The sequence below is a fragment of the Maniola hyperantus genome, chromosome 11 (assembly GCF_902806685.2).
Source record: "Maniola hyperantus chromosome 11, iAphHyp1.2, whole genome shotgun sequence".
In the NCBI taxonomy this organism is placed as follows: Eukaryota; Metazoa; Arthropoda; class Insecta; order Lepidoptera; family Nymphalidae; genus Maniola; species Maniola hyperantus.
In genome coordinates this window covers 4,338,301-4,352,534 of record NC_048546.1, presented here as the reverse complement: position 1 = coordinate 4,352,534, position 14,234 = coordinate 4,338,301, and the positions used below count along the sequence as shown (strand labels likewise).

General features: G+C 36.0%; 1 protein-coding gene across 1 annotated transcript; it reads right to left on the bottom strand.

The window, feature by feature from the left end:
• Positions 1 to 222: 222 nt before the first annotated feature.
• Positions 223 to 11,548, bottom strand: LOC117986300 (uncharacterized). Its single transcript, XM_034973137.2, has 3 exons — positions 11,296 to 11,548; positions 8,839 to 9,218; positions 223 to 1,416 (listed from the first exon to the last, which is right to left on the bottom strand). Exons 1-3 carry the CDS (start codon positions 11,312 to 11,314, stop codon positions 955 to 957), a joined length of 861 nt encoding a protein of 286 aa, XP_034829028.1. The 5' UTR covers positions 11,315 to 11,548; the 3' UTR covers positions 223 to 954.
• Positions 11,549 to 14,234: the final 2,686 nt, after the last annotated feature.

Sequence of the window (14,234 nt, the reverse complement as noted above, 5' to 3'; positions counted from 1 at the left end):
ATGAGTTGTACAAGATATTATTCATATTTCTATGAATATGGTTAAAGGTGAAACTTTGGTTCAAATTTAACAAATCCTGACTCGTGAAACCCAATTTGCTTTTCTTGACAATAAAAGTTTAATCGTTACAGTAACGGTACCTTAATTACCGGTCATGCAACTAGACCTTAATGACAATTATTAATTGTCAATGTTATTTGAATAAAAACAATAAAATAAAATTTTAAAAATTATATTTTATTTCTTAAGTCTGTATTATTTTCATTTGCAGTAACAAAATTACAAATAATATAAAGCTATGTACACAATGTCGGTGATATTCACATGGTATCAGTTCGTTCATTACAAACTAACGGCACATTTTCTTAAACCTAATTTATATAAATAAGCACCTTAATTTAATAGGCTAGAAGTCTTTCTTTCCTAAAACGGCAACAATTCGCCCGCTAGTAATACTTATTGAGCTTAAGAAAATTAAAAGTCATTCGAAACAGATCAAAAGTCATCCAAATAAATATTAAAATAAATAATGAGACAGATTCGAAATAATATTTACACAAAGAGTCAATTTTTTAAGAACTTAAGTACAAATGGATGTGCAGAGGAACTTATTAAATACTTTCAATAAATTAATATTTATCAACTAAAAATACTAAATATCACAGAGAAAGTACCCATTACTTAATCAACGTAAGGTATCGTCAACCAATTCATAATATCCAACGTCTCAGGTAGTAGAGAGCTTATACTTAACAGTCTAACAATAAATAAGTACGGACAAGCAGGGTTAGCATTGTTTTAAACAGTTTTTTTTGAAATTTTAAAACAGTTTTAAACTTGTTTAAACCTCTTTTAAACAAAAATTGTTTTGTTGAAAAAAATATGTTTTCCAACCCTGCGGACAAGCGACAAGCGGAAAGGAATTCAGTTCATAAATAATTTTTAAGACAAAATTCAACTCGTTAATGGTACGTTATTTCGATGGTTTTTAAACCGTTTGTTGCCTAGCTTTTCCTTCATTTTCGCGTGGAAGGCTGCGCATTTTTTATCGGCCTTCTTATTGACTGGACACCTGAATTCTGAGTACCAATTGTTTAATAGGTTGCCGTAACCTCTGAAAGCTATGTAGTCATTTTTCAGGCACTGCGTTGCGTCAACTTTTGTCTTCAAAGATTCGAGTTTCATGCGACTCTCGTCGAATGCAGGGATTTGCATCTTAACTGCAACCATGTTTTCTTGTATTTCGGCGATGGTGCTGTATAACTTGGCAAGGGTATTTGACAGTAAGTTTTGACGGACGCTGATGTAGTTGGTGAAAGAATCGTCTGCTGATTCTAGCTGAACGTTCTGCAGACGCTTGAAGATGACTTGGTATTCTTTCAGCGTTTTGTATAATTTTGGCATCAGGTATGTGAACTGTAACAAAAGAAAATTAAGATAAGTAAATGATTTATAATCTCATCGATACAACGACTTTATGTGCGGATTTAGGGTTTTTAAGAATAACGCGGGAACTCTTTGATTTTCTAGGATTAAAAGCAGCTTATGTGTAAATAATTGTTATACCTAAGCTATCTCCATTCCAAACAGCTGAATCGGTTCAGTCATTGTGTGTGAAAGAGTTGTTACTCTTACATGCAAACTTTCACATTTTAAATCATTGTTTTATGTTACAAAAGGGGAAAAACATACTCAAAATTACTTCGAGTACCTAATAAAGAAAATACTGAAACGTGCGGACAACTTCCATGTTTTCAGACTACAAATTACACCAAGCTACATAATACGAAAACTCTAATCAAAATTATTTGCTTTTTGAATGAATTTCTTCTAATGTTTCAGGAAGAATTCAAAGATTCTTGATTTGCAAGGCTAGAATTCAATGTTGGATTGCATATCTACAGTACGCGCCAAAAGTGATGAACATCGATCTCTAGAAGGAGACAGCAGATTTGTAGGGCACTGTCTCGTTCGTAGAGATCGACAAAGCGTCATATTGGTATGTGACACAGACAACGCTCTACAAAGATGAAATGTCATTATAAAGGCCGATGTTCATCACTTTCGGCCGCGTACTGTACTTCAGTTTCAATCACAGTAAGCTAAGCATAAACAGTTCTGATTGTTGACACTGATTAAGATGGCGTGAAGATATTAAGTTAGAATTAATATTATAGAATTTATATAGCGAATAGTACGCGACGCGGCCGATTTGTGTCGAGGCTGTATAATCCATAAGTATTTGTGATTGTATGAGTTTATCTGTCGTGACATTATAAAGGAACTACGTATATAATATTGCGCCGTAGAGTTTTAACCAGAATATTATCAAACACGTATTTTGTAAGCAAAAGAAGATTTTATTTTCTTAATCGATACTTATTAATATCACTAGCTAATTCCCGCGACTTCGTCCGCGTGGACTACACAAATTTTAAATCCCTATTCTACCCCCTTAGGGGTTGACTTTTCAAAAAACCTTTCCTAGCGAATGCTTACACGTTATAATAGCTATCTGTACGCCAAATTTCAGCCCGATCTATTAAATAGTTTGGGTTGATAGATCAGTTAGTCAGTCACCTTTTCCTACCAGCTTTCACGGTCTATTAAACAGTAACCAAAACTTTGACGAAATTTGGAGATAGCTTGCATCCCAGGGAAAGACACTTACTTTTTGTCCTGGAAAATCAAAGAGTTCCCACGGGATTTTTAAAAGCCTATATCCACACGAACGTAGACTGAAGTCTGACCTACGACAATGTGATTATTAAATGTAATATAATTTATGATGGATATGTACCTACCTAAGTTAACTAGACATGCAAGTAAGGCAGCAGAATTGGTGTTTTTCAAAAATTAGTCATTCTATACTGTTTTTTCATACGTACCTATAAAATATTATATAGCAAACGATATAGGTATAATTAAAATGTTATGTACTATTTTTACTGAAAATTCTTTCTTCTTTAGTATTGATAAAATCTCTCTACAATGAAAAATATTGAAATTAGTATAATTATTAGGCAAATGTAGAGCAAGTGGGTTACATAATAAATATTCAGGAAAATGAATCTATTAATAGAAACCGACTAACTGATACCTATATCAAAGTACAATCAAAACTTGAAAATTTGCATGTAAGTTTTTTTAAATAACGTAAGCCAAACTAAGAAAGGATTTCAGAAGTCACAGGTTTTCTTTACCATGCTAAGAAATAAAAAATCAGAAGTAACACCCGAGCGATGCGACGCCGCGGTGGGTCAGGAATATGAGTTAGGTATGTAAGGGAGGAAAATATGTACTGACAATAAGTACAATTATTTGATACTCAATGACTAATACAAAAATACAATAATAGACCTAATATTATGTATTGTATTACGTGATGGAAATGACATTGACTGAAAAAGTAATACATAATTTTCATGCGGTAATCAAAGAATGTACGCCGTATGGGAGAGTGACTTGACACATTCAGGATTCCGGGATTGATAAAAGCGATACGGTCTGTAACTAACATAATATTATTATCTATACCACCTAATAGTACAATGACGTCATCGTCTGAAAGAGTTTTTTTTTCATACAGCAATGAATCAACGGCGGACTTCGCCCGCCGGAGGCTCGGGGCGGCTTCATCAATTGAGGGCCACGTTCCCTGTTATGTTTTTATTTTTAGATCATTTAACCCTTAGAGGAGTACGAGGAAATAATAAAAATATAATTTATCAACAAAAAAAAAGCACGAGCGAAGCAAGTGAGAATTTTTTTCTACAGTTTTACAGACGAAGCACGATTTATACGCATTGTACATTAAATGCTTACTAGATTTGAAAACATACAAAAAAGGCTCTAGATACTCATGAAATATAAGATAGGTAAGCTTTTTTTCTAAATTCAACAGAAACAATTCTATAGCATTCATAACTTTTTCACTCTTTATTTTTTACGGGGGGCTCCAACTCTGAAATGACTTCTATGTCTTAAAAATAATACTTAAGGTTTGATTAAAGGAGTTTCGAGGCTCAGAGGACCCTTAGGGCCGAGGCCAGAGCTGGATCTTCATACGATCCTTACCTAATCTGCCAATATTACGAATGAGTGTACGGGAATGTGACTGAATTCATTCATGATTTCGGGAACGATAAGAAGCCACTCGCAACAAAATTACCTAATAACTACCTATGTACCACGTAATAGTACGTACATTAAATTGCAATGGAAATTACGTCATCGCCTGAAAGATAGACATTTTCATGCGGCAATGAATGAACGACTGGGGTGTGACTGGACTCATTCATGATTCCGGGAATGTATGAAGCGCCACTCGTAACGTATGAGTACTCGTAAATGATAGCTGGTTCCTCTGAAACACTTGTAAATGAACCTGACTCATTAATTATAGTAGCCTCGGATGACGCGCTGTGCAACGCATCCTATTATTGTAAATAGTAATTTATTTGGCTTCCGTTTATGTTTCATAATTATATATTACAAACGGTGATAGCGTAGTGTTCAAGATGTCGGTTTCTTAGTTTGAGGGTTCAGGGTTTGATCTCGGGCACGCACGCACGCACGTTATGTGCATTTTAAGCAATTAAGAATCACTTGCTACGGTGAAGGAAAATATCGTGAAAAAACCTGCATGACTGAGAGTTCTGTATAATGATCTCAAAGGTGTGTGTATTAGAAATCTGAAAATCTGCACTTGCTTGAAAACCCGTGCTTAGTACCTATTGAGTTGGCGATGGGTTGACGATGATGATGATGATGAATATTTTACAAATCAACATTTTGTCGGAGGCTTTGCCTGCATGATATCATTCATCTCTTTTTAATCTGCAAAGCCAAGCCATGACGCAAAATAACGTTGATGGGATGGAATAAACCGCCATACTTTTTTCTGGTTACCGACCGTGTTAAAAAGGTTTTGTGCTGTTTTTATCAAAGTATCCTGAGGTGTTTCAAATAAGCGTAAACTTTAGTAAAAAAGGCCTTAAATATTGAAGGAGGTAAGACTGAAATCACCTAATGTAACATTGGTGGTACATCTAGGTCAGAAGAGTATTAAACTAAAGTTAAGGGATAAAAGCCTTAAGCCTGAGTTAGGGTTCCGTTGACTAAACAATCGGTCCTAAAATTTAATCGTAAACCCTTTTACAGTGTCATAAAGTCACTCGGCTCAGAGCTTTTCATCCACAATTGTGCAGTACGACGGCGAATTGCGGACGATAATAAACGCGAGCAAATACTGCGTCGCAACTAAAATCTAAAGCTGAAAGCCCGACAATGAGCCATACTTTAGCCTTAAAGCCTGACTCTAACCTGAACGTGTGTGGGACAACGGAACGCGCCGGGATCACAAGTCGACATTCGTCGCACTTGGACAAATAATGTGTTTTTAACATTTCGTGTTGTTTTGTTAAATCGTAAATACTGAGCAAACACTAACGTGGCTTAGCTCTTGTCAGCGTGAAAGTGTTCGAGGCTGACACCTGTGGAATGTTTCTTGTCAAGCTTCTACAATCGATACTTTGACGGCACATTTTATAAAATCCAGTATCCCTTTTGTTTAGGATATAATTATTAATTGACTATCACACAAGATACGTAAGTATAATTTATATTTCCTATATCTATGCCCTGATGCAAACCAATCACAATATGTTTTGAAGATCTCGATTAGGTAATCCATATTCGATACAAATATTATAAATGCAAAAGTGTCTGTCTGTCACCTTTTCACGGCTCATCCGCCAATCCAATTTTGATAAAATTTCATACAGCTAACTTGCATACCGGAGACAGATATAAAGCTTCTTTTATCTCGGAAAATAAAAGTTTCCACAGGTTTTTTATAACCTAAATCCACGCGGACGAGGTCTTAGACAGTATCTAGTATGTAATATTCAGAAATACATAGTGCCAAACTAGGTCCATCAGACATCAAATTAAAATATTCGGTAAGTAACAAAAACTTGTACAATTCGCAATGCGTACTTAATTAAATATGGCAAAAAACGATATAATGCGAAGTAGATAGTAGGTATAAACCTTTTATTTTTTAGGGTTACACACCCGAAGCGCGCAACGCGACCCTATTACTAAGCCTTCGCTGTCCGCCCTTCCACCCGTCTGTCTGTCAGCGGACTGTACCTACCTATCTCATGAACTGTAATAGGTAGAGAGTTGAAATTTTCACAGTGCCTATTGCCGCAATAACAAAAAATAATAAAAATTTAAAAACGACTGCCATGTAAATTAAAAATAAATAAAAAGTACAATATAATCTTGTACAATGGTACGGACTACGGAACCCTTCCTGTGCGAGTGCGACTAGCACTTGACCGGTTTCTCTAATATAAGTGGTTAAATCAAAGTTACGAAACGGGAGTCCATACTATGCTTTAGTTAAGCCCTCAGTTTTAACGTCTCATTTAAGCTGTATTTAATTTTTAAATTGTTCGTAAGTCAACTACGGCCGAGCGATGCTAAGATCACTTGAATTCTAACGCTTTCCTTTGCCCAAAGTTAAATATTTGAATTTCTTAAGTGGGCATGCATTGACGAACTGTTGAAACATACACAAGAAATATTTAATATTCATTGACATGGATACTGGGCGACTCTACACGCGCATGTTAGAAATTAATTTATCGAAATGCATAGGTACGTTTCAATGACGCGCAATAGAGAGGAAGAGTAGGCTGAGATCTATAGAGCGTACCTACTTCGACTTAGCTCAGACTTAAGGTAAGAGTTAAAACGATTCAGTTTTATGACAGATCCATAACTTGGTCTTGTTTTAATTTGAAGTAAAGTCTGAGCTAAATCAAACTACACTCTATATAATATATCTCAGCATCAGATTAGTCCTTAGCCTATATAATATTTTATCTGCTTATGTGCTTCTTCCACGCTAAAAAAGAATGTGCCTAATGTTTTATATATATAAGGATATAATATATGTAACTGCACATTATATATAATTAGATGAGGTGCTGAGATTAATTTAGTAAAGAATAATTTAGTTGATGACGTGCTACGCGTCGAGCGAGCTAAGAGCTCTCTGTGGACTGTGGGTAAGGACATCGGATACCAAAAGTACACAGATGACAATACTACACACTTATTGTCTGTCTCGCATTAAGTTTTGTGTACTAATTAGTGGGTGTCCAATATGAATACATAATAGAAAGTCTCGTGGTCCAGATGTGTGTTCGGCAAATAATAAAAGCTTTGAAAGCTCCGTTACGAAGTACTTATGGATTTTGTGCTTATCGCGTTGGTGGTTTGTATACCTACAACTTACAAGTGTATAAGAGTAGGTATAGTGTTTGAAATGATTTTAACGCTATCAAATGTTAAGCAAACACAAACAGTGCTAACTCAAGAAAAGGCTGTTTGAAACAATGAAGTTTATTTCGCGTAAAGCTCATAAAAGCTTATTTTATACGTGCCAATAAATAATGATCAGCATCTTTTACTTTTTAGAACGATTTGTAATATTTTCAGCTTAGAAATGTCTTCATTGTTCGGTTTGAAAGGAAACAGGCTGTTAATAAATAATAATTTAGGTTATAATTTTAAGTTTTTGTTTACAATTAATGAATGATTAGCTATCCGAAGGGTTAGGGGGCTAAGCATAATTTATCCAGCACCTCGGGACCCCAAGGTCTATCTGTTTGAACTATGTATGTGCCCATTGCCACTTCAGCTTCACAACCTGCTGAGCTATGTCGGTTACTCTAGTTCTTCTACGGATCTCCTCATTTCTCATTTGTAGAGAAATTCCAAGCATAGCTTTCTTCATAATCCCCTGATTCTGAGCTTTCTTATAGTTAGCGACCATGTCTAGAATCTATCATTGTTCGATAACTGGTCTTGCATAGTAATTAGTAGTAATTACTACTTACTTACTAGATGAGAACGTAGTCTCAATATATTGTTTTAAAAATATACCTATGTTTATATTCGTTTCGCAAAAAATATTTTTGAAAGGCTATTTGACTGAATGCGTCTTAACCGTTCATTTGGCATCGCGTGCGCGCAACGGAATCTGTCGGTGTCCATCTATGCAAATTCCTCGAAACATTTAACTGGATCCTCGCTTCGCGCTCCCACAGCGACTAAACAAAGCCAACCTCATGTGAACTTTTCACTTTTTTTCTTATTAATATATTTACAAAGCGACTCGACATTTATTTGAGATAATCTCTCATCCTTATGGAAACCGGTCCTTAATAAAAAAAAACTTTAAAAATTGATGTTTATTTAGCTTCATTTACGAATATTGTTTCAAATTATCGGTTGCAAAAATGTTGCGTTCACTCGAAAAAATATAATATTCAGCATCAAATGAAGCGATATCGATCAAAAGAGGAGCCTAATAACGGTGTACAAAATGTTTAAAACGAAATGCGGCGAGGAAATTAAGGGTTTGCACATCTAGTTATTGCCCTTAAGTACAACTTGAAGTAAATAAAAGGAGTACAAAGGACGGCCACATGTAATTTGGCTTAATGAATCGTTATTTAAGTCGCTACGGTGAGACCGAGACGCGCAATATTCTTTGTCTCAAAAAAGCAAAAATAGATTAAAATAACGTAAAAACACTGAACGGTAACAAAAAGAGTGATGGGCTGGACCACCACACCCTCGAGACGCGAAATGATCAGCCACAGTAATTACACTGTCAGACTGTTTAAAGCAAACTTCAAATATTAAAGGCGCCTTCAAATCATAAGCCTTCCTAAATGATAATTCATCAGTCAACAAGACATGACAGGACCTGATCGAAATATTGTTACAACAGGAAAAATAAATACAAAAGCTCACCTTTCGTTCTGAGATTGATTTTCCGGCTTTTCGTGGGCTTCTATAATCGTGGAAGTGGATGTCGACGAAGTTGACCGCCGGCAACCAAGCGGGCATTCCGTCCCTGTATTCTCTCGTCTCGTTTAAACGCCTCCGATCCTGGTCGAAGAATCTTTTTGTGTTGCGTAGCTTATGTTTAATTTTCTTTGTGGCGTTCCTATACTGTTCAGTGCTTGAGTTTTTTGGTCGTTTCATCGTGTCGTCTTTGGTGATTTCGGCCATGCTGTCTGGTCGTCTTTGGTGTCGCCTCCTGTGCATCACTGAGCGAGCGTCGACTGGCGTCAGACACATGGCTATTAGTATGACTACGGATACAGCTACCAAAAGCTTTTTGGGAAAACCTGCAACAATAAAATATGAATGTTTAATATTGGAAACGTTGTAAAGAAAACGCAGATATCGGGATTACATTTTTTATTGCTCTAATAATTTGCTTAATTCGAACAGTAGATTGTGTAATAATGATTCAGCGAATATGTTTTTCGATAGAAAGTTTAATGTCCAATAATGTTTAACTAAGAAATATTGTTGCACAAAGCAACGGCTATAGTTCACGCAAGTGACATTCCGATTAAGCGGGCGGGAGTCGTCGAGGAGTCACATAAAAAATAATAAGCTTCGTGATTATGGTAAACGCACTTCTACGACGTACATTTATTATGTGCACAAAGTGCTCGTACAATCTTCATCTTCAGACTACTTTCTCAGCGACCATTAGCCGCTGGTCGGGAGGCGCACGTAATTTTTTGATCAACTCCGCCAGTTGAGTGGACCAGTTTTTTGGCGTTAAAAAACTTGAATTTTGAGCAGCTTTTTATCAGAAGCGTCAAACATTCAAGGTGCTATTGTGAAGAAATCATACGTGTTCACTTCAATTTAGCATCGGGCCGTTATTGAGGGATTTGATGTTTGCGCCTGCGCCATAAAACATATTTTATGTTCGAACAGACTTGCAATTCTACAGGCCGACGCTGTCGAACTTTTAAAAGAGAAACATCGCCAAGTTTTAAGCGCTCAGCTTTGTCTGCCTCAGGTGCTAAAACGTAGAAAGTTACCCTTTTACCACACATTTGTAGGTACACATTTTAAGTGTAAATAATAACAAAAGTTGAGTGAGACAAACTATCTTATTAGAAATCAAATTTTCCAACGGCAGCCAGTGGAAAATACATTTATTGGAATTGATGGAAAACTAACTAGTTCAGCGAACACCATTAATCTATTAAACGTCAATATAATATTACGATAGCTCGTTACAGGAACTTGTTACCTTTGTTACGTCAAACGAGGATAAGCCGTGGCTTATGGTCAGTGAATCATTAGGTCAATCCGAGTAGTTGACAATTGAATGTATGTTAAGTAAATACGGCCTTACGCGCATAGATAAAAATAGGCGATGCGCGAAATGTTGGTAAACTGCTAAGTGCCGGGGTTTACATTGCCAGGTTTTTATACTCTGTAACCACATTGTGTGTGATCACTGACTTCTATATCTATATCGAATGCATTGTCGAGATCAAACAATGCTTACCTACGTGTATTACCACGAAAACCTGATACCAGGCTACACTTATTTCCACTGGGATTTCCCTGCTATTATCGTTACACGGCATACTGATTTTATGTCAACTTTAATCCTACATCTGTTCACTTTTTGTTAATACGAATTTACATTAGTTTAATTAATTCTAAAACTATAGACATGACTTAATATAGAACCGAAGCAAATTGGGTACGTATAAAATAATTAGCGATGTCCAAAAAAGTATGTGAGGTAATCAGTCGAGTTTGGAAAGGTACGGTGCTCAGTATCGGATGTCATCGGGCGTTTCAGCGAAGATGCCTTTGACGGGGAGCCGACGATGGCATGTTATACATTCCCACACGAAACGCTTGGTAGGCTATACCGAACATTTGTATTGTTTGATGCCGAAAACGTTCATGAAACGAATTAGTCCGCTGATTTAAGAATAACATCCAATTATGTTTTATGTTATGATAACGTATTTGGCATCACGACTTATTTAGACTATTATTATAATTGAAATAATTATGTTCTATTTATTACTTAGTTATTATATATGTAGTAGTTTTAATGATTTAAGGATGTTTTTTCAATGTTTTAATATAGGATTATGTTCATTTCAATGTTGTAAACAAAGTACACCTACAATGTATTTAATCAAATTACAGGTAGGTAGATTAGGTTTTAATTATAGGTCAATCAATTTTATATTGACACTTACTGTGATTAAAAGTTTATTTGTTGCCTTAATTTTATGTTTATTGTTGTTTTATTTTTTTAATCTACCGCCATGTGTTACTCGCCAATACGTCTCATGGGTTGACGTCGTCGGACCGGCATCGATTAATTATCATTCATTATAAAATACAAAACGCATATTCAAAATCACACACCAGTTAAAAAGACATCCATGAACAGTGCATTGATGTAGCTCCTTTGGGCAAGTCCATATTCATTAGGCAAAATAATTTCCGATTAGCGAAACGATCGAAAAGAATAATATTTGTTACTGAAGAACTGTTAGCACTTAATGAAAACACTCGAAGGACGAAAGCACTTGTTCACACTAAGGGACGTATTCAGGATCCACTGTCAATATCTTGTATATTTCGCACTCGTATTGTGGGTTACGAAGTTTCGTCGAGTGTCACCGAGACCGCGAGGAGCGAGTGCGAGACCGGCGCGCGAGCAATCGTCGCTCGTTGAATGAGCACCGAAATGCGGCACCGTATATGAAATAGCCGGTAAAACTATGCGAAAACCCTTACACGCCCGCCGGAAAGCGGAGAACGACCCTCCCGGAGACGTCCTTTGTGACTTTCGTTGTAATTTATTTATCTATGTACATAAAAGGAAAAGCTGACTGACTGACTGATCTATTGACGCACAGCTCAAACTACTGGACGGATCGGGCCGTAATTTGGCATGCAGATAGCTATTATTATGTAGATATCCGCTAAGAGAGGATTTTTGGTAAGGTGAGAGGAGGTAAGTCGCTGGCATAAGCTAAGTATTTAAATTTAGGTATCAAAGGAAAAGCTGACTGACTGACTGATCTTTTAACGCACAGCTCAAAGTACTGGACGCATCGGGCTGAAATTTCGCTTGCAGATAGCTATTATGACATAAACATCCGCTAAGAAAGGATTTTTTGAAAATTTAATTCTTAAGAAACAGACAAAGTCGCGGGCATAAGTTAGTTTTAATTATAAACAACTGTGCTGAAAACTAATTTTGTGAGTGAAAGTTGCACCATTAGGAGAAATGAGTAGTTTATAGGATATATTGCGAAATCACTAAGTATTGTACTATCAAATAGATAAGAAGACTAAATATATCGAATTCAAAAGCGATGTAATGTTTGCGAAATATTGAACAATAAATTTTAATTTAATCCTATATTATCCTATACTTTGCAGTTCTTGTTTTTGGAGATCAATTTAATATGGATCAAGAATCATAAGTTTTTTGGTCATTTAAGGTAGAACCCGGTTGATCAAAGGGTGACTCGTTTCAGTGAAGTTTAACTTTCTCAATGAGGCTACTGACGTATAATGATTGAAGGAGGAAAATTTACTAAACCTTTTTGAACCTAGGTCATGGGCATTTAGTTGTTCTGCTAATTAAAACTGCAAGTCTGACTCATTGCAAGTGCTTTTCCAAAAAATTGCGTGTAAGCTTCAGTAGGTACTTGAAAAACTTCTGTGGCGTTATGGCAGACCGCAGATAACAAGCCATGTTGGAGTTTCAGTATTTTGAAAATGAGTCTTAGTTAATAAAAAATAGAGTGTTTAATCATCTAAGATGACACTAACTATTTGTTATTTTAAAATTAATTGATAAAAGATGATGGCCTTAAAACAGCTGTTCTGTTTGGCAGCCAATGTAATTACTTGAGTTACTTTTAAGTCACACCTAAAGTAGTTTTACTTTAAAAATGATTATAGGTACGAATAAAATAAATAATTATTATCTAAGAGTGCACATTATATTAGATTAATTATATAATAAAGTTTCGCTTAATATTAAGCTCTATGCCATTCGCTTTCTACATCTTGTGCAAGTGAACAATTATTCGGTTAGAGTTGGTGGTGATTCATCGATGAGTCTATCGTAGCGACTTTATCGGGCGGCGCGACTCTCAACACGAGCACGTGTGAACCTCAATACCAACACAAATATTTTAATCGGTACCGGTAGATAGTAGATACAGACAAGCGATAATGCGCTAATTCCTTATCTATTCACTTACACTTGCGTAATTTGACATACGATTCGCGTATCTTCTCTTACCACTGACCTACCCACGGACCTACCTAATACAAGTAAGCTGGGGTTGTCAACCTGTTTTTGAAGCAAATTGATTTTTGCTATTTTGGCGCTGATCAATCATGTGAGCGTATTCGGGACTAAATTTTAGATAATACATCTGTTAACATAGTGTCAACACGAAGACCAATTGACACGAACCGTCAATTCTCAGTAGGTAGGTACGCTCGGAGAGGCGGGCGCGTCGATTCGGTAGAAAAAATAACTGTTATTCTGTATGTCTGTCTGTGACCTTTTCCAGCCTCCAGAGTCTCTTACGTAGACTTGACAGAAGTTTTTTCAGCGCGTTACCTAGCGTTCTCCATACAAACGTAGTTTGGTTCTCATTAAATTGTGAACACATTCTAGAAATAAATATATGTGCCTGGTTTACCAGAGTTTGATTGGTTAATATTCAAATGAGAACTAAACGACGCCTATTGGGTGCACGCTACCAATAACTCCTAACGATATCTAATATTTAATATAATTACTTATTATATTTGTACAAACAATGAGATAATTTATTCTATCGATGACAGCCATTTCCAAGCGACACATTATCGACATATCCATCGCTACTCGATGAGAGTTATTTTGTGAGTGATCTCATACGAGGGGTATATTATTTCTGTAAGATTTATGAACAGGAATGTAAATATAAATCTAAATATCTTTTTATGTTATTATAAAGCAAATATTTAACTCAGGTTACAATAAAAGTAGTTTTACTTTTCCTTTTAGCGACGTCTGTCTTCGTGAACAGCAAACACGACGCGAAAAAGAACCCAAGGAATAAACGAGAAGGCAAACTAACTTTAAAAAAAAGAAAAAACTCCAAGTATGGGAAAGACACTCGAGTCGGACATAGATAGTCGTACAGATTCACCTACGTAGCAACTAGGATGAACAAAGTATTCATATATTATGTTACAGACTACAGTTGTTACGTCGATGCCACATGTATGTAGATGATACTACAAACCGCGTTGTAATACTGGTTAGATAAAGATTATGCCCTACT

Excerpts from the sequence above, each read along its gene's own strand:
- LOC117986300 (XM_034973137.2), bottom strand. Across the intron at positions 1,417-8,838 it reads AATCAATCTCAGAACGAAAG|TTCACATACCTGATGCCAAA; the intron begins GTGAGCTTTTGT and ends CTTTTGTTACAG.